A 27,562-nucleotide genomic window follows, 5' to 3' on the forward strand; every position below is an offset into this window, starting at 1 on the left:
AGGCTTTCGTCAACCATTACTCCAAAGTCCTTCTTCTCCAGGCTGCTCTCAATCCATTCTCTGCCCATTTGCGCTATACAGAAGCTTTAGCTTCTATATATCTGTATTTGTGTAAGGTGCAGGACCTTACACTTAGTCTTGTTGAACTTCATGAGGTTTGCACAGGCCCCACTCTGAAGCCTGTCAAGGTCCCTCTGGATGACCTCCTTTCCCTCCAGGTTGTCAACCACACAGCTTGGTGTCATCAGCAAACTTGCTGAGGGTGCCCTGAATCCCACTGAATTGTCCACTGTCGCCGACAATACGGACCCTGAGGAACTCCACTCAGCACTGATCTCCACTTGGACACCCATCTCTGACCACAGCTCTTTGAGTGCGACCCTCCATGTGTTTTAAGTTTATTTTGATATCAAACTGAGGTAGGACAAATACTCCCACACGCTAATCATGCAAAATGTACCCTTCAGACAACACAAAATTGCTGGAAGTATTAAAGGAAAATACAAATTAGGTAACACTTCTCTATTTTAGTAACAATTATCTCCCATTGTTACCTTGGTTTAGGAACAAGTTCCAAAGAAAAAAAAAAAAAGATTGTAAAAATAAAGACAATCTTGGATGTCTCCCTTAGTGCAAGAAGGGCACATCATGGATTTTTCAATAATTTTGTAGACCTGGCAGTAAATGGATGCTTTTTTATCCTTTTGTTTTCATGTGAAAAGAAATAGCTATTATGTATGAGACCTCAGTTAGTGAAATACAGCCATGGAAAATTGGGACTGAAGCATTTTTCTTAAAAATTTAAAGCTTAGAAAAAAGTACATAGTCTAAGTAGAAGAGAAATATTAACTCTTTAAGTACATTTGTGGAAGATAGTGGAAGTAATCCCTGAAGATGGTAGAATTCAGATGAATAACTCATGCCAAGTAAACACTGTCTTCTCACTAGAATAAAAGCCTTTGGCAGATATCTCTTAAGATCACAATAATATGCTGGGTTTACTAAGGTCTAGTGCAATAGAAGCAGGACTAGTGGCATAAAAACACCCCAGTGTGCTGCTAGGTTTATTGAAGCTTGATCATTTCCCAGTAATTCCACTTTTGAGATATCACTGCTGCAAATCCATTTTCATGAAGTCATGTGTTGTATGTGAATCCTAGATTTGTTTAGAGCAAGTATCCAAGCTGGGTAATTTGCCTCAGATAATTTTTTTAAACAGAGTTTTCTAGCGTCAGCAGTGCCCAGTCCCTTCATTTTTATCCAGCTATTGTGAATCGTGAGTGAATTCTAATGAAAGGAGGGAGGGTTAGTGTGGATCTGTGGAGGCAATATATTCAGAGAATTCCAGTTACTGACAAGTAACCTAGTTTTCTCCTTCATAAATTTGCCTCCCCAGATCCCCACCCCTGAAGATTAACCAGCAGTAGCAATCCACACCAAGAGGACGGCTGAGGAGTCCTTAATTTATAAGGTACTGTGAAACAGTTCTCCTGATATGATTTAGCCTCAGCATCAAGAAAATAATTGTGGTAAAGGTATGTAGCTAGCTTTCTGTAGCCATGCTACAAGTTTTTGAAAAAATGGACACCAGTTTAAGCCAAATTGAAATACTGACAAGTCTTGTCAAATATCTGTTAATACTCTCTGGAAGTTATTTTTTATCTGTAAAATGTAGAGTATGAAAAATAAGAGTATTCTACCAGGCTGTGCATCTCTAGACTGCACACTAAGATGACTTTCAGTCTTTACAGTAAAATTATCAATGTGTCCATGTGTAAAATAATAAATGGGAGAAAAATTAATATTCCAGTTTAAGAGATTAGAGGTTTTTACATGCCACATATATATTAGAAAAAGGAAATTGAGAAGTCTTTTTTTAAGTGAGAGTTAGCTGGAGTTACAATCAGGCTATTTTAAGTTCACAGAGACCTTTTGTAGACCTAAGCATGCAGTTCATGGAACTGAATTTTGCTTACTATTCAGTTTGATTTTTGAGAAATATTTTGTAACACTCCAAATATTCATATGTTCATGCAAGGTGAGAACATCAGCACTCTGAAACCAGGAATAAATCATCTATCTGTTGGTTTGAATTTAGGCCAAAGAATTGTGATTCCTTGAGATACATTGCCTCTAAGATACCATAGCTGAGAAGGAGAGATTGTGTTGTATCTGAAATATCCAGCTGCTGAGCAAATCCTCACAAATGCAGAAGTTGTTAACATTGCTTAACCAGGGACAGAATTTTGGTTTTGGTTATTTTGTTTGCAGGATGCAACCTGAACAACTATAGCAGGTCACACCAGTATATAAACTGCTCTTTACATGCTGGTTATTTTTGGTTTTTTTTTTTTTTACATATCTTTCTGTCCTTTAGCAGCCAGTGGCTTGGTCTTACAGTGATCTGGCAACCTTTTCAAAACAAGAGTTGATGTTAGTGTGGGCAATAAGATACTTATTGGAAAAGAGTTCTAAAGACCACATACTTCGTGTGCTGTGTAGAGCCTCATCATATCTTGGTGATCATCTCTTCTTAAGACAAGACTTTCTTCCTCAGGGAGTGTTGTCCCATCTAACATATCCTAAACATGTTTCCCTTAAGCAGAATCATGCTCTTCTGAAACTCTAGTATTTGTTTTATAGTATGTATGTATTAAACTGTTTGTGAGCAGGTAAAGAAAGGGGGAGAAAGAAATCACAATTTAAGAGGAGTTTATGGGCAATGGTGACCAGGCTTAAAATCCTTGGTGGTGATATTGGTTTGTTCATTTATTATTCAAAAATGCTTCTTGGAAGAAAAATTTGTCATCAGCTGTTCTTGCCTATTCTGCTTGAGTTTATTTGGGGTTTTTTGGGTTTTTTTCCAATAGCATCTTGTTAAATTCATCTAAATTAATCAAATAATTGAAATTCCTACTCCCAAGTCAGCATATAATGTGTTTAGTTGTTGCAAGAATACAGAACGAAGTATTTGTTAGAACTGCAGTGTCTGAAAGGGCAGAGTCCCTAAAGCAGTAGCTGCTGCCATCTGTAGTGAAGACACTGGCTAGAAACGTGGACATTGGTAACTGGCTTTGCCGCTGCTTTTGCAGTCGTGGTTGCTTATGGAAAACTGCAAGGTCTTGTTGTGTGGGCTGGATTCATTGCTATAAGTATGTTTGTCCTCAAGTGAGTATTCATTCCTAGCAGGAGGCTATTTTAATGGTGTCACTGGTTGACGTCAAACAGCCTTTCTGTGATTGTTGTCACAGCCTTCTGCTGTACTTAATTCAGTTGAAATTCATCCAGATTTTTATGTGGTATTTCAGCTAATGTCTGTACTCACACTAAAAAGCTAAATATTTGTTGTAAAAATACAGTTATATTAGCCTGAGACATTCAGGAACAATTTGTCTTTTTCTAAAGTCACATCATGTCAGTATCATTCTGAGATCAACCAGTGTCCTGTTCCTGAACTCTCAGCTTGCAGCAGAAATTCCTCTTTAGTCCCTATGGGTGGCATGACCTCACACATTTCCAGTATTATATTTCACCCCACTATTATTGTTTTATCCCCCTAAGCCCTTCTATTATTTAGTGTAGAATGATTCTTTTTCTGTATGTACATTACTTTGTTGACATTTTATATTTCATAAGAAAAATTAACAAATGTTTTTCTGCTACTCACTTAGAAGAACACTACTCTCCAGACAGATTTTTTCCCTAAACAGTACAATATTTTCCCTTTAATTGGTTTACCTTTTCATCACATTTTTCCTACTTTAGTTTTCTGTCTCCTATATAGCCATTAGTTCAGTTTCCTGGGTGGTGCCATTATAACTAACCAGTTAGAGAAATAAAGATAGCTTATACAATGTGATCAGAAGCTTGATCCCATTCATTTAAGAGCTGCAGTATGTGCAGGTGCATAATGCAGTTCTCTCAAACTCTGAAAGGTGATTTTCCTTCTGCATTGGCTTTTAAAATGTTTCCTGCCCTCTCCTTTCAGAGTGTCTCATTACCCCTGATACAATTTTGAAGCAATTATTAGTCTGGCTGGGGCTGGATCTCTTCTTTGCAAAGACATTCCATGATTTGTGATTCAGGTTCCTGATGAAATTTATCTAATCAAAGGTGGAAAAAGCCCCTCAAACAAGTAACCACCTAATGTTTTGCCACAATACGTTTTATCAGTTCATTTCAGTTGCCTTTCATGAACTAGTTCTCTTTATTCCTTAGTATTTGCCACTTGAAATGCAAAACCTTAGCAGAAAATCTGCTTTTCTACTTATCCATTTGTAACAAATTTGTAATTATTTTAATAAGGATTAACTTAAAGCTATAGCTAAGGCTATAGAGATACTGTCAGGATGACAACTGCATACACTGAATGTGAATCACATTTAATCTTGAGGCTTGTGATCTTTTTTTTTTTTTTCCTTTCTGTTTCTGAGAGCTTCAGTCTGCTTTGTAAAATTTATGGTTCACTCTGTTTTCTGAAAAAAATACCCAGCTTAAAACGCTGGACTAGGGTTTTTAACAGGTCTGTGCAGCAGACAGGAACTGTGTATATGTACCAGATGGTACTTCAGTTGGAGACTGACTGTAGTTGTTTATATTTCTAATAATGTTTCAGTATGAGAAATTTATCTGTGAAGTCTGAAAGCAGACCAGAATTTATTTTGTGATTTTCAATACACTACATTTCTTCATAGAGAGCACAGGTTTTTTTCTAAAAACTGCTTAAAATCTATTCTCATGACTTGTAATGTCATACTATCAGAAATTCAAGTACAAGAAAGTGTTAATTTTTGTAACATATTTTCTCAGAGGGCACCATTTTTAGCATCTTATTAGAAAGACTGTCAGCAGGGATATGTGGAGATTCTTCTGATTTTCCTGTATAGCATTGATGTAACACTGGTAAATTCAGCAGTGAGTAGTGGTCTGTATTGACCTTAGCAAGCTTTCTCTAGATCTCCCTGACATATTTTGTCATGAAGTCTTCCAAAAAATGAATGGTTCTAATTGATCCAACCTGTGTAGTTCTGAGCAACTGATTCAGTGATCAGTTCTGAGCCATCTGCAGGAGATACCATAATTTACGTCATCTCAGAAGTCATAACTGAGCTTAATTCTTTTTGGAGATACTCCATTCTAGGTGTACTTTTCCATACCTTCTTTATAAAGTTCAAGTCTAACTTTAAAATTCATTACTACCTTATGAAGTCATGCATGGTTAAAAGCTTAGTTAATTTTATTATCATATACTGTCAGGCAATAGTTGTATACAAACATGTTAAGCATAAAAGCTCATAAATGAAAGGCAAATTGTCATTACTTTAATGTGTTTCAATGTGTTTCTTTCTTTGTGCTGCACATACATCACTCTTTACCAGAGAAGAGTGCAGAGTTTCCTTTGCATTATAAACTTTTAAAATCAGCATTAGTGCCTACATATTAAAAAGATCTAGTATTCTTGGAGGACAGAGTTCAGGCTAATCTATAAGAAACATGGTCAAACTTCATGAAGGTATTTGTATTTGTGTTTCTCTATGAGTAAAGCAAGAATCTGAGATAAGGGTTATCATTGCAACGTGAAGGTTGTATCTGACTGAATAAATGCTTCAATGTTGTGGCACAGGTGCCCTGCTGACAAATGCATGAAAGGATCTGGCATTTCTTTTTCTGTATTATTTTCTGAATGACAATAAAACTTGCACCCTCTTTGCTTCAGACAAATCTGCATAAAAATGGAGAGGTGAGGGCCATGAAACTGATGATCTTCATTCTGTTTCATCTGAGAACTGTTGCCCTTACTTTTACACCCAAATTCTGCCACAGAAGTAGGCAGTTTGCCAGTTTTCTCCAAGGCTTCAGTTTGATGCTGGAGCACTAAGATACATGCCTTCTTTACCAAATTAACATTAACCTGGTAGACAAGGGAACACTTAGCTTAGCCACATCTCTTTAAGTCTATAATTTGCAATCTTAAATGCAATGTTACAAAACCAGAAAAGAAAGTCTTTAAGTAAAGTAAAATTTCTTCTGTAGTCTTCCTTTGGTATATTACTGTGTTAGAGACATGAAGATAATACAGTTATATTATCTTTGGATAATATAACTCTTTGGAGAAATCCAGCTCCTAAATATTCCTACCCCTAAAGAAACACAGTCTTCAGAGCTGAAATGAAAAGCACATCTAGAGGAGTGCTTTTCAGCTGCCCTCTGTATAACTTTGGAATGGTGTGGATGTTTCAACTGAAGAACAGCCATCCTTTAAATACCACTCAGAACTTTGACTATGACCTACCATATTTTTCTTTCGAACAATCTTAATTTTATTTCCTTCTTTCTCTATTTTTATCTCACTTTGGCTGTAGCAGTAATGGTCTTTTTTTTCCTCCTACGTTTTGCATCATTGTGTTTTCTCTCACCTCTGCAGCCAACAAATTAACTTTGTATCCCAGAGTATGCCAAGAGTGGTCTTTCTAGTACTTCTTTCAAGAAGAACAAAAAGAAACTGATAATTCTCATAATTCCAATGAAAGTGAACGTAATGACCATTTTTTTATATTCATAGTGGAGAAACTGAGAAGCCAACAATCCACGAGCTCCCTTATGCCACAAGAGACTGATAAAGCACAGTAGTGGATTTCAATAGACAGGTCTAAAGGCTAAAAAGGCTAGCATCTCTAAGCATAGATCACATCTTTGGTGATTAAGACCTGTTTCTTAAAAATATAACTGTAATACCTACAGTTCATAGCAAACAACATAAATAATAATGTTATTAATACACTGCAGCCTTTTCATTCGATTTAAAACAAGGAGAGGGGAAATAAAGATGTTCTATATTGAACAGAAACGTATTAAACCCGTATAATGCTTTGAAAGTCTGTGTTTTTATAAATGTTTTGTTAAAAACCAGCAGAGTCAGGGTGTTGGACTCTTGGCTGCTCATCTATTCATAAAGCCATGTTAGTTTAGGGTACCACGTGGTACTGCCCAAGTTCTTGACTAGAACTCAAGACATCCTATAGCGTCTGCTTATACAATTTGGGTCATTATTGGACAATTCTGTCAAATATTTTCAAATAAGGGTGATCTGAAGGTAAGGCTTACCAGTATGTGAAAAGTTATGAAGTAAAACGGAAGATTTGATCTACTGAAGATGTGTTTTTGTGGTACAACCAGTTTCATGTTGTGATAACCAGTACGTGTCCTTCACAGGGGAGGAGCTGTGCACAGGCCTCATTTCGGGCTGTTCCTTGGACTGTTCCTTTGGCTTCCAGACTGACATCCACAACTGTGAGATCTGTCAGTGCCGACCACGGCCAAAGAAGTGCAAACCCATTGTATGTGACAAGTACTGTCCCTTTGGATACTTGTACGTATTCTCATTCTGAAAGCATCTTTAATACAATCCCTGTACATATTGAAAATGCCTAAAAAGTAGGCAAATGTACTGGTGCTTACTTTATGGAAAAGCAGGGGAAGATGTAGGAAAGCAGCAATGTCATAACTTGATTGGAGATTAAAGTATTCTTCAAAATGGACTTTGATCAATAGGTTAAGAGACAGCAACTCAAAAAGAAGCAGCAGATTATAAAAGCAGAGCAGTGCTTGGTTTGAAAAACTGCTTCCAAGTAACATCTCTGGCATGTAGCTTTTTGAAATTCTGTTTGCATGTTCCACTGTCATAGCCTTGCATTTTATAGCCCACATATTCAAATTATTTTCTACTGTTTCAGGTTATTTAATGTCAATTAATGTCGATTAGAGTGGGTTTAGTGGAGCATGTCTAGTAGTTACTTTACAGGGTTTGTGGAAGAAAGTACCACTAAACCAATTTGTAAATTTGTTCAAAACCTGTGTTGTTGCTGGAGTTCTTTTGCCATAAAAGGAAGTAATTGCAATAATTATTAATTTGTGGAACAGGTAATGAAAACTTGGCAGATATTTTGTCACATAGAAATTTCTCAATAATTAGTCTGATGGCTTCTCTATATATTTTACCAAAACTTTATTTTTGAAGAGTCCATTCCATGTTACTGCCTGCTTTTCATAACAATTTTTATCTCATGACAGCTGATCTTCAGATAATGTTCATATGTAATGTGTTTTCTTAGTATTTTTAATGAAGTTTACTTGTGTTGCAACCCTTAGTATTTGATATTAATATTCCTTTAATATCTGCTTTTTCCCCTCTTTGTCTTGAACTTTGTTGCAACTTTTTTTTTCCTTGGGGAAGGTGCAGAAAATTACTTTAGCTGTATATGAAGGGAAGAAGTGCACTTATGCCTGAAATTTTTATGGCATTATGTCTTCCTAAAAAACGCCACGTACAGTGTTCTCAGAAGCAGCATTTTTATGGTGCTGTGAAGAGATGCTGTCAGACAGTGCTCTACCCTACCTTCACCTGGAAGCTTTGGAAGCACTTGTCTTGGATTCTCTGTACTGTGCTGGTTTTCTGGTTCAAAATGTGTGATTGTGTGTCTGCTACCTTTTAGATGGCTTATTGGCATTTCACATGATAGTTCTCCTGTAAACTTTGTGCCTGCTTATTTAATGTTTTTGGAAATCTCTCTGTAGTTATAATATGCAAAAGAAGAAATATACTGTAGCTGTTATTGAAGTAAAAAAACAACAGTAGTTTGTGTTATAAAAACATAGTAAAAACAAGTTTCCTACCTACCTCTTCAACTTTTTTGCCCTTTTATAAGTTATTCTTTCTGCATCTTCATTTGAAAAAAGAATGAATCATCAATAGTAGTTACAAGCACATATGTCTACATTATCTGCTATGGCCTGAGTACCAGATCCACAGATTTTGCCAATCATATGGACGGAGCACAAGCCAGGGATAGAAACCTGTACACCCCATAGCACCATTGAACCTAAGGGTGACAGTTAATGCTGATTATTTTTACTTAATCAGTCACTACTTTATGGGATGCTTTTGCTTTCAAGATAATGACATGCAGAGATTTAAACTAACCTGCTGATCTTTTACAAATCATTTTGGTCTTCTAGGAAGAACAAGCATGGCTGTGAAATCTGCCGGTGTAAGAAGTGTCCTGACCTGCCTTGTGGCAAAATCTGCCCTATGGGTTTCCAGCAGAACAATCATGGCTGTGTTATCTGCAAGTGCAGAGGTATGTACCAGGGCATTGCCACTTCTAATGACAGCTTGTTTTCAACACAGTTGGAAGCTAGAACAAAAGAAAAGGAATAATGCACAGAATATTTAAAAACTGAAATACAGTGACTGGTGGGGAAGTTGGTTGAGCTTTGCTTCAGAGAGTTGATTGCTTTTCAGGTGTTTGTTATTATCTGTGTTCATCTTGGCTTCAACAGAGAGCTTCAACTTTAATCTCCCAATGCAAAGTCACAAAAATCAGGTTTTTATCATTAATAAAAATCAGATAAGACTCTAAGCAGCAACTAGAATAAGCTAGTTGAGGGGTTTGAGATTTTCAGTAAAAGTTTTCATCTTAACTTCTTCTCCATCATATTTTCTGTACAAACTGAAGTGCTGGATTTGATTGATGCCCTGTACACCAGGGCACTACTGCTACTACTAAATACACTGCTTTTCTTCAACACTTTTCAGGCAGCCTCGAGGAGCAAAGAATAGAGAGAGAGTTTATCCAGAAGGGGCTGGATCTTCTCAACCTAAAGATTTCACACATGCCACATCCCAAACTTGTAACCACCGAGTGTGCCGATTGAGCTAAAATGTTAACTTTTTGTCTCTTTAATTTTTTTTAATTTAAGCAGTTTTATGCTGCTTTAAAACATCACTCTTAAAAGATATTTTCAGTTTCTGTTTTGTATTAGGCTGGGTATCAGACTTATATGGCCATAATCCCAAACTATAAACAGATGCAACTCTTTGGTTATTAACTATGTGTATACACACTTTTAAGTTCCTTCCTTACCAAAGATGGATTTTTAAACACGGACAAACATTAAGTAAAAATAACGTCATCGCTCTTGTAGTAGTATTTAAATGTTAGCATGATTCTGAAGATACCAAGCCCATGAGTGTATCACTTAGACATCACTTTATTAGAAATTTGTCCAGGAATAGTTAGAGCAGTCATCAGTATGCTCTGGGAGAGCTGGAAGTCCTTGTTAAAATTTCGACTCAAAATCCCAAAGTAAGAGGAAGGGATGAGTAAATCCCCTACCTATGAATTAGCTCCACTTTCTAAATTGCTTCTGAAAGAAATATCTTATGGGATTAATAGAAGCAGAACCATAGAAGTACAGGACTGGGGTAGTCCTGGAAAACTGAGAGTCCATTTTTCTGACCTTGCATAAAATACGGTGCATCTGGATAATCCTTGACAGATGTTGGTCTAAGATTTAATTAATTACGAATCTCCACTCTAAAGAAAAAAAACAAAAAACAAAAAAACACCAAAAACTAAACAAAAAACCCCCAAAAAACCTACATTAATGTTTTCCTGTGGTTATCGATGCAACATTTAAAATAAATTTTATAAGATTTCTACCTCCACAAATTAAACCAACTACTTCTTGTCCTAAGTTCAGCAGAAATTTGGAAGAGCTAAAATCTATTCCCTTTAGAATTCTTGCAATATTTAAGGGGGCCTTTTTTCTAAGTTACTTTGTTTCCCATCATAATTCAAAAACTGGATATTGTACAAAAGCAGCTACAAAAGCTTCTAGCTAGTAGGGGAAGTACTACTGCTTTTAAATTTACAGTGCTTCTGTACTTTCATCTTAGACTGCACTTGTGTTCTCTTTAATGCTATCATATTACCACCTCATTTCTATGTGTGAGGTACTGTAAACTCAGATTGTTTCAACCATTCCTCTAGTTATCCAGTTATTCCATTTTTTTATTTGGGCGTTTGGTTTCTTCTTTAAATATTATCTTTTGTATTAGTTATTAGTTTATCAACTGATAAGTGAAGACAATCTCAATTTCTGAAGTTAATTTTGAATAGTTGCCTAAATGATTGTTTCTCCAAATTATGGAGCATACGTATTTCAGCAAAAGAAGTTTGATTATATTATATAGTTTATTAAGAAAGGGGTAGGGTATTACCTTCTAAGACTTCGCTGTGTCAGGAATCATTTTAATGTAGGATGGTATTCGAATAGGAACTAATACCTAATCTGATAATAAATTATAAAAATATAGTAACTGACTGGAAATTTTTTTCATACTATTTCTGTTCATGCAATAGGATGAAGTCTTTTAATTTTATCCATATGCCACAGCTTTTCTTTTTAATTCACACAATAATAACATGCATCAAACTAACTTTGCACCATCTGCTTGTGGTTCTTAGACCACTCTGACAGATCTGCCATAGCTGAAGTGCTGACCTACATGTTAGTGAACAAAAAACAGAAACCCACAAAAAACCTCATTACCAAAATTACATACAAACATTGCTACTTTTCATTCTGTATCCTTTTTTAAACAGAAAATGAAATAAGCAACTTAATCCAAATAACCTTATTTATATCGATTTATCAGCAGAACATGGTTTATGTACCACTGAAAACAAGTCAGTTCACTGATGAACTGATCCTAAATCCTTCATCATAATGATGTGGGTAAGGGAGTGTTTGGCTCTAAATTCACTGTGCTGATTAAAAAAGAATATATTGAGACTGAATCCTGCAGCACTTAAGTACACTTTAAAATACAAATGACACATTATGCTTCCTAGGACAACTGCTTGCATGTTCTGGACAAGTAAAGCAGCAGTCCAAGCTGCTGTATTCTCATCTCAGTAAAAGCTAGAAATCAGGGATAAAATTGTCAGAGCATATATCTTCCAGACATCTCATTTATCGTAGTAATGTAAATAACTAGCTTTGTGTAGCTGTTCTGTGAAATAATTACATTATCTAGTATGACAGCCTTAGAACTTGCTTGTACAGTTTTGTTATTCATGACAGAAGACCATCCTTAGCTCTTTTAAATGGTTTTATATTACACTTGTTTCCATAGGATCATTTTATAGGTAGCCAAATACACTGTCGTATTTTAATATTTCATTTTAAATATGCTTTATGCATTCTGCTATTTCTTTCCTTGCTGTTTCCTTTTCTATTCTTATAATATTTGCCCAGTACTCTATTTCTGTATGATTAAAAATGGTATAGGTGCAACAAAACGAAGTTATCTTTCCCAAGGAAATACATCCTACTACATCCTCCCATCCCCTTCAGTATACCTTTTAATTTTTTCATGTGTGTTGTTTCTTTATTTCTGAATGTAAATGATAGAATCACTTCATTTTATATGTACTTCAAAAATGAATGCAATCCAGCCATGATGCTCGTGTGGTTTTTTGCTAAGCAGCACTTGCTTACCAGGACACTTCATTTTCCTTTGATTTTGTGCAGAGGCAACTGCTTCTCTTATCCCTCCTGTTAAAACAGGCTCTTGCCTGTCCATGGATGGGCGCCGGCATGAGAACGAGGAGAGCTGGCACGATGGCTGCAGGGAGTGTTACTGTCACAACGGAAGGGAAATGTGTGCCCTGATCACCTGCCCTGTCCCTAACTGTGGGAACCCCACCATACATCCAGGGCAGTGCTGCCCATCATGCCCAGGTATCATGCTTTCCTCTATATGTTTTGTGATTGGGTTTCATTATTTTAATGCTTTCAGTGGGAAGACCGAGTACAAATAATATTGCATTCCAATGCAATTTTAATAATAAATTTTAGTATGAAAAACATTTATGGCAGATGTTAGAGTGTGGGTAGAGTATAATATTATTGCCTCCTGTTTTATCAGCTTAGAGGACACTTTTTTTTTTTTTTTTTTTTTTTTTTTTTTTTTTGCCACAGCAGTCTGCAGTACTGGTCCACGTGCATCCCATCAGATAGTCATCCACTCCTCCAGCTCACCACTCACACTCATATCCACGGTCTCTCTTGAATAGTACAGTTCTATCCTCTGTGAAACCTCATTGTGGGGGGAAAAAATTAAGAAAGCAACAAAAATACTCAGTTTTGTGAATATTGTCCCAGACGGAGAAGCTAAAAGCAAATAATAAATACAGAATACAGAATATATATAAATATACAGAAGTGTATTTATAAAGTCATATCACAGGAGACAGGTGTAATTTTCCATTCACACAGCATAGAATTCAGGGCTGCACAGAATTTTTACAGTACCTGCAGTAGTCACTCACCTCTTCACAATGACTTGTGTATTAATCTAGGGGACAGTATACTTGATATGGATGTGGACAGGTCACCATGTTAATCCTGCACTAGATATGCCTTCAAGATTAGAAATTAGAATGTAGAATTGTTGTTGCAGTTCCAGCAATTCTGTTGTTAGGTCCCCAAGACTAATTCTTGATTTCATCCTACTGTCAGCATACAAGGGAAGCCTCAGAGCATTCATATAAGGGCAATATTAATTTTCTTTCAGCAGCACCAGTGCCTAGTGACTTTTTGTATGGATAATGGGATTGGGTAAACCCATTCATAAGCCTGATCTTCAGATAATAGAAGGAAGATCAGTATGTGACTAGCAGTACCTACATGCTACGCATCTCTTGTGGATGAGATCAGTGTTCATTTCTAAACACCAGCAATGTTGGTCTTTGGTATAAAAGACATCAGTAGTGTCCCTTCCTTTTGAGATACAGTAGATTTCTCTGTCTGACATCATTCCTGCATTCAAGGCACTAGTCACCTAGCTTTTGTTATAGCAAAGTCATACTTGGTGTATCATATTGGTAAATTAGTCCCATTTGTTTCCCCCATTGAGGGCTTATATTTGGTAGAACTGTACTCTGATTTTATTCTGCAATGTACTAATCCCTCATGTTGTTAAATAAAGATCACGGCCTTCAGTAGGTAAGATTGCAGTATGAAATTGTGAGAATGGGAGCACATCACACAAATGCATCTGGTAGGGATTAGTTGCAGGGATGTAAAAGTATCAAGGGTGCAGTAAGCAGATCCTCTCTGTGCAGCAGTACTGCCTGGCTTTGCTTTTCTGATAATGAACAGTATATGAGCTGTAGTAAAACAAGCCTGTGACTTTGTGGAGAACTAAATGCAAAGGACATGACTCAGAAAAACTCAAGAAAATCATTAGTATTGTCTTTGCCTTGGTGAGTTAGCGTGCCACTGTGTAAAATGCATTAAATAGGATGCATTGCCAGCTGAAACAGTGTCAAGGCAGCGGACCAGCTATCTCACATCAGGTAAATGCTGCTGAACGACATAAATGTGGTTCATAAATGTAAGCCATGGGGCAAGCATAGCACAAGTGAAGCAATGAAAGGTAAAAGAAGAAATGTATGAGTACTTTGTGAGAAGACCAAGGTCAGACAGAGTTGAGTCCTACTGATCATTCTCCCGAAATGAAAACAAATAACTGAGTGGTGGGTCTTTTACATGGCGGTGTCATACAGCAAAGGTCACAAACCTTTCAATGTACAGACAGGTTTCTTTTTTCTTTTAAAACACCAAGATGGTTTTTTTTAATACCCCAATGGCTGGTGGACATTCATGCTGAAGAAAGAAAAGAGTTTCCATTCCTTTCTTAACTTGAAGGAGGTCAAATCTATTCTCTAAAATGCCTGGGTTAGAAACTGGGTGAGTCTTTTAGCCAGGGCTGCAGAGGTAATGTAATTAATTATTTGAAAAGCAATTAAGGTTCATTTGGTGAGATACGGTCACTGGAAATATGAGTACACACTCAGGCATCTTATAGGGTCCAGTTTCTACTACAACAACTGCAGACTGCTTATTTATTTATTGAAACAAAGCACTTCCACCATCATTAAATGCTTTTATGTTTCTAGGCATTTGTGTGGGTTTTGTTTAGTTTTTTATTTGTCACCAAATGGTACAGACACATACCACCTAGGAAGCTTAAAGGCAGACAGATGAATCTGGACATCCTAAGTCCCAAATGAGAAGTTTACATATTCATCCTTTTGGGCATTGTTGGAAAGATAATGTTTAGCAGTTAGGAAACTGTTTGATCAGTATAATTTTACAGAAAATTATAAGCTGTCTCTTGGAATTCCTACATCACAGGTTGGTTTATTATTTTCTCTGAAATGCCAAGAGTGCTTGAAGTTATTTCTGGTTTATATTAGCCAGAAATTAAGCATTTATTCAGACTGATTTTCAAATTGTTTCTTCTTCCTGTTCTTCCCATTTTCCATGAGATGCAGGTGACAGAAAGTCAAAAGGGACATAAACTCAAAAGAGCTTCATTAAGAATATATTTATAGCTGGTTTTGTTATTCTTAAAGTTTTCAGTAATAACAGGAATTATTACTCATGGGTACATTTGTTAATCATTAGAGTCACAGTTGATTTTGCCTACCTTCCAATTCTGTTTTTCCCAGATGAAATAATTGTGCAGAAGCCAGAGCTCACCAGTCCATCGATCTGTCATGCTCCTGGTGGGGAATACTTCGTGGAAGGAGAGACATGGAATATTGATTCCTGCACACAATGCACGTGCCACAGTGGACGTGTCCTGTGTGAGACTGAAGTCTGTCCACCTCTTCTTTGTCAAAACCCCACCCGCACACAGGACTCCTGCTGTCCCCAGTGCCCAGGTATGTGTCAACAACCAGCTTGCATCAGAGACCCTTTCTTCATTGGAGAATGTAGGATGTGAACAGTGAATGCTACATTATGTGCACAGCCAGATGTTGTGGTGCCTTTGTTCTTTAGCAGCTTGGAGTGACAGCGTGCGGTCCTCTATTTCAACTGCAAAACTTGACTATGTGCAAGAGAAATCTTGTATGTAAGGGGACTTCTGCCCCTGAAGTGTGAACATCTTCTTTGAAGGCAATTTAATAATGTAAGGGTTGCATGAGAACCAGAATCTGTAGTTTATGAAATATGCACCAGTTCATTTATAGAAACAAGCAGGATTAGAGAAACGTCAAAAACAGTCAAAAGTGCTAGGCAGATACAGGCTTGTTCTTTTCCCTTCTGCATGCCCTGGTTTCTCTGAACCTTTTTATTACTATCTTGTCTATGTGAGATTTGGTCTGTTTGCTTTTACCTTCACCTTGTATGATTTGAGAGTGACATGAAGGCAGCTAAGCAATATCAAAGCATTCCAGCCCAGCAGGTGTGCCACATTCCTCTTGGACTGCCTCACTGTGTCAAGAAGGTAACAGGATTTTCTTTCCTTGGAGGAAAGAGATGCAGTTATAAACAAGTGCAAATTACTATTTTACATAGCAAATGGGGGAATTTATTGCAGTGGAAATTTATTCCAAACCTGCTATGTGAACTCACTGAGAACACATTCATCTTACTAAAAAAAATTTTAAAATTTAATGTAGGGAAACAAAGTTAGGTTTTTATCTCTTCTACCTGGTATTGGTTTTTAGGTGGTTTTCTCTGACAAAATGCTTTCAGTGAAAAGGTTAGCCAGTTCACTTCCATTTTTCTCATTATTAATAACAGTGAACATTGATTTTTCCTAATTATAAATACTGTTTGGAGTAGCTGATCCTTCCTCACTGGCTATATTAGGAGCTTAGTCTCAGAACTTACACAGTTAGATTGAAAATTTGATTTGAGTCCCTTAATGATTTTTTCTTCTTCTCTTGTATGTTCTTGTATGTTCTCTGCACACACAGTCATATTTTTGATCCACACTGTCTGTTAAGATACAGATTCATTGCAGAAATAGGTCTCCCTGATGTGCAGGCATCAGTTCCACTTGTTTCTCAACAGCTTATAATTAACTCACATAAGTCACTGCTGAAGGCAACAGCAGCAAAATAGCTTTTCACTTTGTGTTATGTAAGGATTTGAAGTGATATGGCAGAAGCTGAGATTCAAGTTTTAGATTGGAAATCTGATCTCTCTAATTTAAGGTTGTTTCTTGTATACCATTCAGAGTGGGTTTCTGAGGAGTTGCTTCTGATTGCTTCTGAAGGTGATTGGTTTTCACTTAGCTTTCCTTTTTTTCTTTGCTTTTGTTTGTTTATTTGTTTGGGGAGGGAGTAAACTCACTAAAGGTGTACATAAACTTTATTCTAGACCACAATATTAGTTCCCCATCACATGACAAAATAGGAATAAGGCATGTCCTAGAACTTCTGAAGTGGTGAGCCAGTGTGTTATAATTCTATTGTGCTCTTGAAAAGTGAGCTCTCTGTTGAGAAAATTTGAGAACAGTTAGCTACTGTAAATTAAACAACTTTATCTGTTTATGTTCACAGATGAGCCTCTTCAGCCTTCATCATCAAGCAATGAGAGCATGCCCAGTTACTGCAAAAATGATGAAGGAGATATTTTTCTGACAGCTGAGTCCTGGAAACCCAATGTCTGCACTAGTTGCATTTGCATGGATGGTGTCATTAGATGCTACTCCGAGTCTTGCCCACCAGTATCCTGTGAGAGACCTGTTTTGAGAAAGGGACAATGTTGTCCTTACTGTATTGGTAAGCACATAAAAATAGTTGCCAACTTTGTGTTCTCTTCTTGGGAATAAGAAAGTTTTATTTCAGAATTGAAATATGTTTGCTCTGTGTTGTGGAGTTGCAGTTTGTGCCATCAGCTGAACTGAAGAGTGAAATCTGCATAGGCAGCTTTGAGGATCATGATTTGTCACTTTTAGGTAGAAGTACACAGAGATATGAATGTAATTTTTCTGCAAACTTGAGAGGACATCCTCCTGAAATACTTAGTAATACAGCTTTTGAGTTAAAAACATTAGACAAAAAATATTTTATTTCAAGGAAGATCTGTCAAGAAGTTACTTTGTGATTTCATTTTGTAATCTGAAAATGAGGTGCTGCTTGGCTTTTGGAAGTTATGCTGTGTAGTTTTAGTTTGATTATATGTAAAGTGCTACAGCTATAGAAGTAGCAAAAATCATCCTAGACTAAGCAATTCATGACTGTCTTATTAGTGACACACAGGGGACACTGCAGACCACCTCAGAGGCTTCCATAGGATGCATTAAAAAAATGGTGTATTGAATGCTTAGGCAGAAACTGTAGTGCTTCTTTGAAGTGTTTTCCCAAGACCTTATTGCTTCATCAGTTCTGGTCTTTATTATGTACTGTGTCAGAATTTATGTGAAAAGTTCTTAGTTTTACAGCTCTCAAAACCTTTGGTAAAGGTGTTCTGGAACCTCACTTTTTCTGAAGGCTGTGGTCACGCCAGACTAACCATGAAAAAATGTACTGAGTTTGGTGGTTGCCTTTTTCTGGAGTTTTCCATCGTTGTAGTTACAGAGAATGATCAGATCCTCTTCAAATCTGTTATCAAGATAGTCTGAGCACTTCTAGTTATGTCACCTGAGAGCTGCTTCATTCTCCTTGGCATCCTGCCTAATTCTTTCTTGAAGTATTTCAGACTGAGTTCACGTTTCTGGAACCTTGGTAATGAGAAATGTAGGTAGTTTGTTGTTTGTTTTGTGGAGTTTTTTTCTTAAAGAGGCTTTACTAAGAGGAGGAGTTGGGGATCCTAGTCAAACATAAATAATTTAATTTTCACTGCACTTTTGATATTATTTCATGTCCAAGTCATCTGTCCTGGTGGCCTCTTGCATGACGAAAATGAGAAGCAGCCCAGTGTAATGATCTACTTAAAAAAAAAAATAAATCAGAAGTTACAGGTTTTAAACAAAGGTTTTCCAGAAGACTGGGGAGGGTTGTTTAGTTTGAGCTGATATTTCTTTGTAGCTATTGTTTCACTTTTGTGTTTGGGGAAAAAAATCAGATTTGCTTGGAATTGGCCATTACTGCACGATCACACCACTCTGTTTTCCTTCAACAGAGGATACAGTTCCAAAGAAAGTTGTCTGCCACTTCAATGGGAAGACGTATGCAGACGAGGAACGCTGGGACATTGACAGCTGCACACACTGCTACTGCCTGCAGGGGCAGACTCTCTGCTCCACTGTCAGCTGCCCACCCCTCCCTTGTGCTGAACCCATCAATGTGGAGGGAAGCTGCTGTCCCATGTGTCCAGGTAATGTCATGAGACAGCCCAGGCTACTGTAATGCTGGTTTTCCAGCTCTGATAAGAAGGTTTTATAATTGTTTTTTGGACATCAATTCATGTTTCAGCAGTATCAACAAGACAACAGACACTCAAGACTTCAGGAAAATTAATGTGCTTCACAGATAGGCATGTTGTGCAAAAACAGATTGGTTTTTACTTATTTTGAGAACTATGAACTCAAAAATTAATTTTTTGACCCTTCTCTTGTCTTTTCACAAGGTTATGGAAATTTACTAGTGAAGCAGAAAAACTAATGTTCTTATATCTCTATAGATTCTGTCAGTGATTAACATTTCTGTATTTCCTGAGTTTCTTCATTACTTTTTATTATTACTTTGCTGTACTTATTATTTTAATTTAGCTTAAAAGTCATATGAAGAGTTCTTAGCTATGGACATAAGGGACATAAAAATTGCAGCTGTTCTGTAATGCTAGTCCAGACACACTTCTGCAGGAGTTTGCTCATCTGGTAGCTGGTACCTACTTCTAACCAGACAAGTGGGGAGATTCAGCAATCCCTCTTCTTGCAATTCTCCTACTTTAAGGACTACAAGAAAAGGAAGGCAAAGAAATCAGCAGTGACAATTACCAGTTAGCTGGGAAGATGTAGCCTTCCCTTGGCATTTTGGTTGCTTAATATCAAAAAGGAGCAAAGCTGTAGTATTCTGAAATGGTATTTTCAGAAGTTAATTTTTCCATAGGAATATATAATTCCATTCACACTAGCATAATGATAATGGCAGCAGGCATGTATCTCATGTACAGTACGAAACAGGTTTTAAAAGAAAATCCTATATTAGTAATCATGAAAATTCTTTTAAAAATGAAAGGATTCATAGGACAAAGCACTGCAGGATAGCCAAGTATATTTCCTGAATTAAGAGCAGCACCAGGAAGTTAATCAGCTTTTAATTTGTGAAGGGCATTTCTCTTATTTCACAGAGATGTATGTACCTGAGCCTACTAACATCCCCATTGAGAAGACAAATCATCGAGGAGATGTTGAACTAGAAGTACCAAACTGGCCAACACCAAGTGAAAATGACATCATCCACATTCATAGAGGTAAGAGCTGATACAAATTGGGCTAACTTAGGTCTGTGTTAATTGCCCAAGTTTTAACACATCTGCTTGTTCTATTTAGGTAGCATCTGTGTAATGCTTTGGAAAGTTGGTTATATGAGAATATTCTTCTGTGCAGAATTACATCCATTTTGCTTGGAGTAAAAATGAGGCAGCTGAATAAAGTGTATTTATGCAATTTGACCTCATTACTGAACCATTTTCAGCTTGGAAGAAACATCTGTGTTGGTATCATGAAGTTTTATAAAATTAAGAATGCAATAAAATTATTAAAGAGGAGTAATTCTACAGCATCTGATACAAAAAGTCGAATGCAGGCTGTTGTCAGGTCACTGGTGTTGATAGATTTTCATTTAATCAATTTCACATTCTTATAAAAAAACCCAGAAAAGCAAATAACACAATTTAATATATATCACAGACAAAAGCCAGACAGAAAAATAACAAATGAACAAACAAAAAACCAACCAACCAACCAACCAACCAAAAAAACCCCATTTCAAGTATAGGGACAGAACAGTTGTCTTAAGGATCTGAATCCTTCTTCTGATTAAAACTGTGCTGAAATCATTATTCCAGGGTAGGGGAAACAGTCTATGACACAGTCTTCATTAATCTTTTCTAATTAAAGAACTACCTAAACTTCTCTCTATATTTTTTTTAATCCAAGGATTATCACATAGCATACTATTGTTTGGTTGTTAGGAGAAAGAATACGTGAAATGTAACTGCTTTACAAAATTGTAAGCTACACTTTTATAATCGCAGCATTTTAATTCCTGACAGGCATTAGTAGCTGGCTTGGAACACTCCTGGCCAGGGATTAAAAAGGCACACCACAAACCCTATGGGAATGTTGTGTGTCATTGAAAGTTATCATTCTTTGCAATTACCTGTAAAAGTAGACTGCCAGCATTCTGTTTGCACAGGTGCAAGTATTGTAAAATGCTCTTAACATTGATTTTTGTTTTACCAGTAGGAATTTGGTTCTTCTTATTCCAGTAGCTAAGATTATGCTAAACTTAACTGAGCTAAGAAATTATTGTCAGACTTGCTGTTACTGTGGTTTAGATTCCATCCTATTTCCTCTTTTTGATGGCCTTTTTCCAGCTAATACAGTCACTATACAAGATATAGCTTTCCTAAATCAGCTTTCCTGATTTATCTAAGTTAAGTGACATTTCCAGAGAAAAGGTCCAAATTCATGTTGAGTGACAACTCAACAACTGAGACTTTCATAATTTCCTTTGTGGTCATGGCCTATTTTAGAATTACTACCAAGTGCTCACATTTGCCTTGCAGATATGAGTCATCTCCAGGGAGAGTACAGAAGTGGGGGTGGGCCTCACCCCAGTGAAGATGCCTCTGTCAGCTCCATAGCCTTGGTGACCATTCCAATCACGATAGCGCTCTTACTGATCATCGTCCTTCTGCTCATCAACCAGAAAAAGCAGTGGATTCCAGTGTCCTGCTACAAAGCTCCAACAAAGGTGCTGTGTTTGTCTCTTTCCAGGCTTCCACTCTTTTGGGAAACAACATTAATCAGAATATTGAGTGGGATGCAATTGAGTTCACATCATCTGACCTCTCAAATTATTATTTTTTTTTTATGTCTGAAACCATTGTATACCAGTCAGTCTCTTGGTATTTATTTAATCTCCAAAATGATTTTTTTTCACTATCAAACTAGACCAGTTCCTGCCCTATATATTAATGATTTGTCACTAGACAGAAATGAAGCTCAGCAAAAAAAATGTGTTAAAAAATACCCAACTTGGTATATGTGTAGGTAAATACATGCCATTTTCTTACCAGCAAACTTGTAAGAGAATATTTTTGCTTTCTTAGCTTTCATCCACCTTAAAAGTATTGTCCAACATCAGGCACTGTATTTACTAGCAGTGTTTATCACGTTTTCTAATAACAGCATCATACAGTTCTGGCATTAATATTTTAAGAGAGATCTCAGGAAATATTTACCTACTAAATATTCTAAAACTATCAAAGGAAGAAGTGAGTAGGTTGAAAATTATCAGTGAAAGGAGTGTTGTTCTAAAAAATATTTCCATCAGCAGACCAAGCCCTTACTCCATATTCAAATGCCATTTATATCAGTTCCCCAGTTTATTCTACTTATATTTCCTAGTTCTAATTAAACAGCCTTTGTCCATACTTGGAAAACAATTTGAGAAAATCTTTTCTTCTGTTCCACATAGAAGATTGATACAGTAACTTTAAAAACGAAGTGTCCATATTATTTATGTCACTGCTGCAGCATTTATTATAAACTTTCCAAAAAGTTTACAAAAAAACAGTCAGAACATAAAGTTGAATTCAATTGTAATAAATAAGTCACATGAAGAACTGGTATTATTCCACTTCCAGACTTTCAATACAAGTAAGCCATACCAGCCTCTGAGTTTCTTAAGGAATGCATTTTAAAAATATTTTTAACTCTAATGTATTCAATCCGAAACTCTCAGAAAGGCTGCTGTGTGTGCTGTGGTGAAGCTGAAGTGAAAATCATATAACTGTCTAACAAATGCTAAAGTATTTTTTCAGTGTTACCAAAAGGCATCATCCCTGTGCTAAGAAAGCTCACTTCAAGCCACATTCAGATGCAGTGTAAAAGCATGGAGATACTGAAACTCAGATGTCTTGTAAGGGTCTTTGTCATAAATGCAGCTTTCTTTTAAGGATTCTTCAACTAGGTGTCACAGTAGTTTCTTCTATTCCTTGCTGGGTGATTGATGGTTCTTAGTAATAAATTTTAGCAAGCCTGTTTTGGCTTATATACTTTCTGTTCAAAATAGTCCAGCTACTCCAGAAAGAACAAAATTAATAACTATGCTGAACTCATATCAATACGAAAAAAAAAGATTAGGGAAAAGATATTTTAAATTGCAGATGGACTACTAAATTTTGCCCTGATTCTGTTTGCATCAGTGATCCTCAGGACTTTGTGAATTACACTCCATAGCCTTTTGAACAGCCAAATGTAAAACACTTTAGAAAAATGTTTTTTAATACATATCTGGGTTTTAAAAAATTGTGATAGGGATTACTGTACATAAATTTTTAGTAATAAAAACCCTTCTGATTTAAGTCACGGAAAAAAAAAAAAGCTGCATCTGTGAAAACTGGAGTTTTTAAGAGAGCAATGTCACTAACTTTATCCATAGTGTATGCTTACTGCCTGCCCTTCATGTTTGGCCCTTAAACTTTTAAGACAGTGTGCACCCAGCACTGTCTCACCTTCCTCTCAGCTGCACAATCCTTCAGTTGAAGGATTCTTAAACAGAGGAATATTAGGACTGGATATGGGAGTATCAGAGCTCTTATTCAGAAGATGAAAAATGGTGACTCAGGAGAAGGTGTTCTTGTGCCTGGCATAAGCCTTTACCAAAACCAGATTCTGTCATTGCTGATTTCATGGAATTATTGAATGGTTAGGGTTGGAAGGGACCTTAAAGATCATCAAGATTTGATTTTGTTTTTTGCTTACAGACTTGAACCATAAATATTTTTGTTTAATCATGGGCAAAATACACACCTTTTTTAACTGACTCAATATTCTCTTTCTGTTCTAACAGCCTTCCTGCCTAAACAATCAACTGGTATATGTGGACTGCAAGAAAGGTACCATGGTACAGGTGGACAGTTCTCAGAGGATGCTAAGAATTGCAGACCCAGATTCAAGATACAGTGGATTTTACAGCATGCAGAAACAGAACAACCTACAGGCAGATAATTTCTATCAAACAGTGTGAAGAATTGCACCCTTACCAAGAATTTAAGAAAGAGAGAGAGAGAGAGAGATAGAAACTAGGTCTGCTATTAAAATAAAACTAGAATTGTGCACTTGCTTAGTGGATTGTATTGGATTTGTGACTACATGTACAGCTCTTAAGACCTTACTGGGATGAGCTCTGACTCCTGCAATGTGCCAGAAAAAGCATTCCCACTTTTCCTTGATATAAATGACCAAGTGTTTTCTTAGAACCAAAGTTTTAAAACTTCTTAAGATGTATTTGCTTGTAACATAGCTATAGAGGTTTTTTTGGGAGGGGGAATCAGGGGCTAGGGGTAGAGGTAAAAGGCTTCAAAGAGAAGAGAAGCTGGTCATGGTTGGCTGGAGAAGAAAATGAATAAAGAAATCTGCCAAGCAGCAGGAGAGAGCTTTCTCTTGTTGCTCTGAAATTTCATCTGTTGCAGCAAAGTCTAACCCCAAGTGCAAAACATACAAAAAAGTCATGATTTTTTTTTCCAGCTGTTGCTACAGTAATATACTCCTAGAACAGAATTTGTCACATCACAGGTGTGGTGTAGCTGCAAATATTTTTCTATATGATGAGAAGCTGCAGTAGTTAATGAAATAGCAAGGAAAAGATTATAGCAGAAAAATAAAGGGTGGGTTTATTAAGGATGTATAAAATTATACCTTGTGCTGCTTTTTGTTTTTATTTTTGTTTTCTTTAAAGCTGATTGGCTAGATTAGCCAGATTTCGGCAGAGTTAGCAAATGACTGAGGCCTAATTAATTCCTGATATGAGCACTGGATCTTTTGACAGCAGTATTGAAGGAAGGAAGGAAGGAAGGAAGGAAAAGTCAAGAACACCACGCAGTTCCAGGGGCTTTCGTTTGTTTGTTTTGTCTGTTGTGATTTTGTTTTGTTATTTTATATCAATCTCTGGTTGTTCATACAGGAGAAGGAAAAATATTTTTGTTGGACAAAGCTCTTGCTTAAAAGAGAGTAAAGAAGAGACTGTTTAAGGTTGTTTTTTTTTTCCTGTTGATGTTCTTATTTACTGGTATGCAGATTTAGAAACTACTTCCATGCTAGGAAGCTGCTTAATTTTAATTGTATATTACTCAAGCACCTTTTTTGAAGCTCAGAAAAAAAAGGAGATCATGCTTCTTTAAACTTTAGCATTATAGGAATATTTATGTAAATATAATTATGCTAAAAACAACAAAAAGTATTTGTATGTTTGTGTATATATATATGCATATACAAATGCATGTAGGTATACATATGTATATATACGTGCATGTGTATATACACTATACATATATATACTGTATATATAAAATACTATGTATACAGTATATATTTTTTCTATTTTTTTTCTTGTTGAATGTATTTTTATCTGAGAGAGATTTTACCCAGAGCAGAAACAGATAAACAGGCATTCCATATCAATGCTTAATCACTTGTGAGTTTAGGAAAGACAAGAAAAGAGCATCTCATTCTACCTACAGTTTGATTTTATTTGATTTGAAAGTGTTTGTGTGTGCGTGCGTGTGTGTGTGTGTGTGTGTGCACTCTTGTGTTTGCGTGTGTACAGTACGTGCACGATTATAGCAGTAAGCGTTGCTCTTGCTACTTGCTACATTTCAGGGTGTTTCTTATTTTTCTTTTCCTGCTTAAGCCTTAAAAAGGCTTTTTAATGAATGCATTGGCTAGAGACACTGATGACAATATACATGCAGCACTAATCAGCTCCACAGAATAACACCATCAGCTCCTGGATTTTTTTTTTCTTTTTTTCTTTTTTTTTTTTTTTTTTTTTTTTTTGTTTGGTTTTTTGTTTGTTTGTTTGTTTTTTGGGTTTTTTTCCTTCAAACAATTGTTTGAAACAACTACTGGAATATTGTCCACATTAAGCTGGAAGTTTGTTGTAGCTTGCCTCATTTATTACTCTGACTGTATAATACAATGTTAACTTTCCAAACAGGTCTTGGCACTTTTATACTAATTACCCATTTGTGCATTGCCTTTTTTCTTTTACAAATGCTTGTCATAAGAGACACAGATACCCAGTATGCTTAATGTGAAAAGAAAATGTATTTTTTTGTAAAGGAACTCTCAAGTATTGTTGTAAATACTTGGTCAGAGGTTGCTGAACTTTAAAACTGAAAAAAGAACCTAATTTATTATTATAATGACCTAATTTATTAATCTGAAGATTAACAATCTTTTTTTTTTTGTTTTAGAATATCAAAAAGGTGTTCTAGCTGTTTGCATCACAAAAAAAATAGGTGTATCATTAAGGGTCAACATTTTTTCTGCTTCTACAACTTCAGTTTCCAACCACCAGTAAGAAAAAATGTAGTCTCCCCAGTGTTTTGTACTCAATCTGATATTGAAACAGAGATGTTTCTGTCCAGTAACTCAAATATTTTGTCAAGACAAAACATCCATTCCTTGCATAAGAGTAAGCAGTCTTTATCCAGAAATTGTAAATGCTTGCTTTTGTTTTACAATCAAGGCCATATTCTGAAAATATTAGCAGGATATAGAACATGGTGTAAAATGTTTTTTATTATTATTATTATTATTATTTTAAAGATATGATTTATCCTATGTGCTGTATCCATTACACTCTTTTACTTTGGTTCCTGTTGTGCTCTTGTAAGAGAAATGCAGATATAATTTTCTGAAAAATAGATGCATATGTGGCACTTGGAGTGCACTGCGGTTCAGCAGATTGCTTGTTTACTTTTTTAACTGTAAGGCGGTTTCTTGTAATTTGGCTCTTGGCAGCACAATAAAAAAATTTTAAACCTATTGTTGCTTATTTTCTTAAATGTTCCTATAGTTTGCTTCCATACACTGGTCCGAGACATTAGTTTACATGGTGATATTGTGGCAAGAGGGTTTTTCCTTGATTAGGAATTTATATCATTCTCACGCTGACCTCAGATCAGAACAGTTCAGAAAATACTGTGAGTAAAGAACAGTTTGCTGCTACAGAAAGGTCCGAGTTTTACACTACAGAATTTTCACATTAGAAGGATTTGAGGAGTTCCACCTAAGTTTAGCATCCAGTGAAGAGTAATCTCTCAAATGCATAGTTAGGACTTTGCCCTACCATTGAGTCTATCTGTCATATCTGTCAAGGGAACCATAATAGGCAAACAAATAAATAAATACCTGCTGTAGGTGAGCCTGCTCTGGCAGGGGGGTTGGACTAGATGATCTCTCGAGGTCTCTTCCAACCCCTAATTTTCTATGAGTCTATGATAATCAGTCATGCAAGGCTGTGAGATGAGGTCCTCAAGAAAGTCTATAGGAATCAGAATTTGCATTTCAGAGACTTCCTGAGCCACAGGTCATAAATCTACCTATTAGCCTATCAGATGTTTTTTTTCTTCTATTAATTTCTAAGTTAATGGGCTTGATGCAAACTTCTGGTGCATAACTTCCTGAGGCAAGTTTTTTAGTTTCACTGCTTGCTGTGTGAAAAACTGACTCCTTTTCTTTCTTTGAACTTACCCCTTGATGCTTTTGTTTGTATCCTTTCTGCATTCAAAGCAGCAGTGGATCAGTACATATATGCCACTCATTAATTTAGAGATCTGCATCTTCTGGCCATTTTTTCTGTGCTGCAAAACCCAAGATGATTCTCTGGGTGTTGTTCTATGGCTAACCTTGTTATTGTTTGTCCTTCCATTCTATAATATCCTTTTTAGC

The 27,562-nt window shown here is 36.3% G+C and overlaps 1 protein-coding gene across 2 annotated transcripts in view; it reads left to right on the top strand.

Moving 5' to 3' along the window:
- The window catches only part of CRIM1 (cysteine rich transmembrane BMP regulator 1), a 155,017-nt gene extending 128,361 nt beyond the window's left edge, over positions 1 to 26,656 (top strand). For both annotated transcript variants that reach the window (XM_008493977.2, XM_030447108.1), the window contains 9 exons: positions 7,213 to 7,369; positions 9,016 to 9,137; positions 12,379 to 12,588; positions 15,366 to 15,581; positions 17,211 to 17,432; positions 18,775 to 18,969; positions 19,945 to 20,067; positions 21,388 to 21,575; positions 23,679 to 26,656. In XM_008493977.2, coding sequence (XP_008492199.2) covers positions 7,213 to 7,369; positions 9,016 to 9,137; positions 12,379 to 12,588; positions 15,366 to 15,581; positions 17,211 to 17,432; positions 18,775 to 18,969; positions 19,945 to 20,067; positions 21,388 to 21,575; positions 23,679 to 23,855 — 1,610 coding nt within the window. In that variant the 3' untranslated portion in view covers positions 23,856 to 26,656. The remainder of the gene's footprint in view (positions 1 to 7,212; positions 7,370 to 9,015; positions 9,138 to 12,378; positions 12,589 to 15,365; positions 15,582 to 17,210; positions 17,433 to 18,774; positions 18,970 to 19,944; positions 20,068 to 21,387; positions 21,576 to 23,678) is intronic.
- Positions 26,657 to 27,562: the final 906 nt, after the last annotated feature.

The sequence above is a fragment of the Calypte anna genome, chromosome 3 (genome assembly GCF_003957555.1).
Source record: "Calypte anna isolate BGI_N300 chromosome 3, bCalAnn1_v1.p, whole genome shotgun sequence".
Taxonomy (NCBI): Eukaryota; Metazoa; Chordata; class Aves; order Apodiformes; family Trochilidae; genus Calypte; species Calypte anna.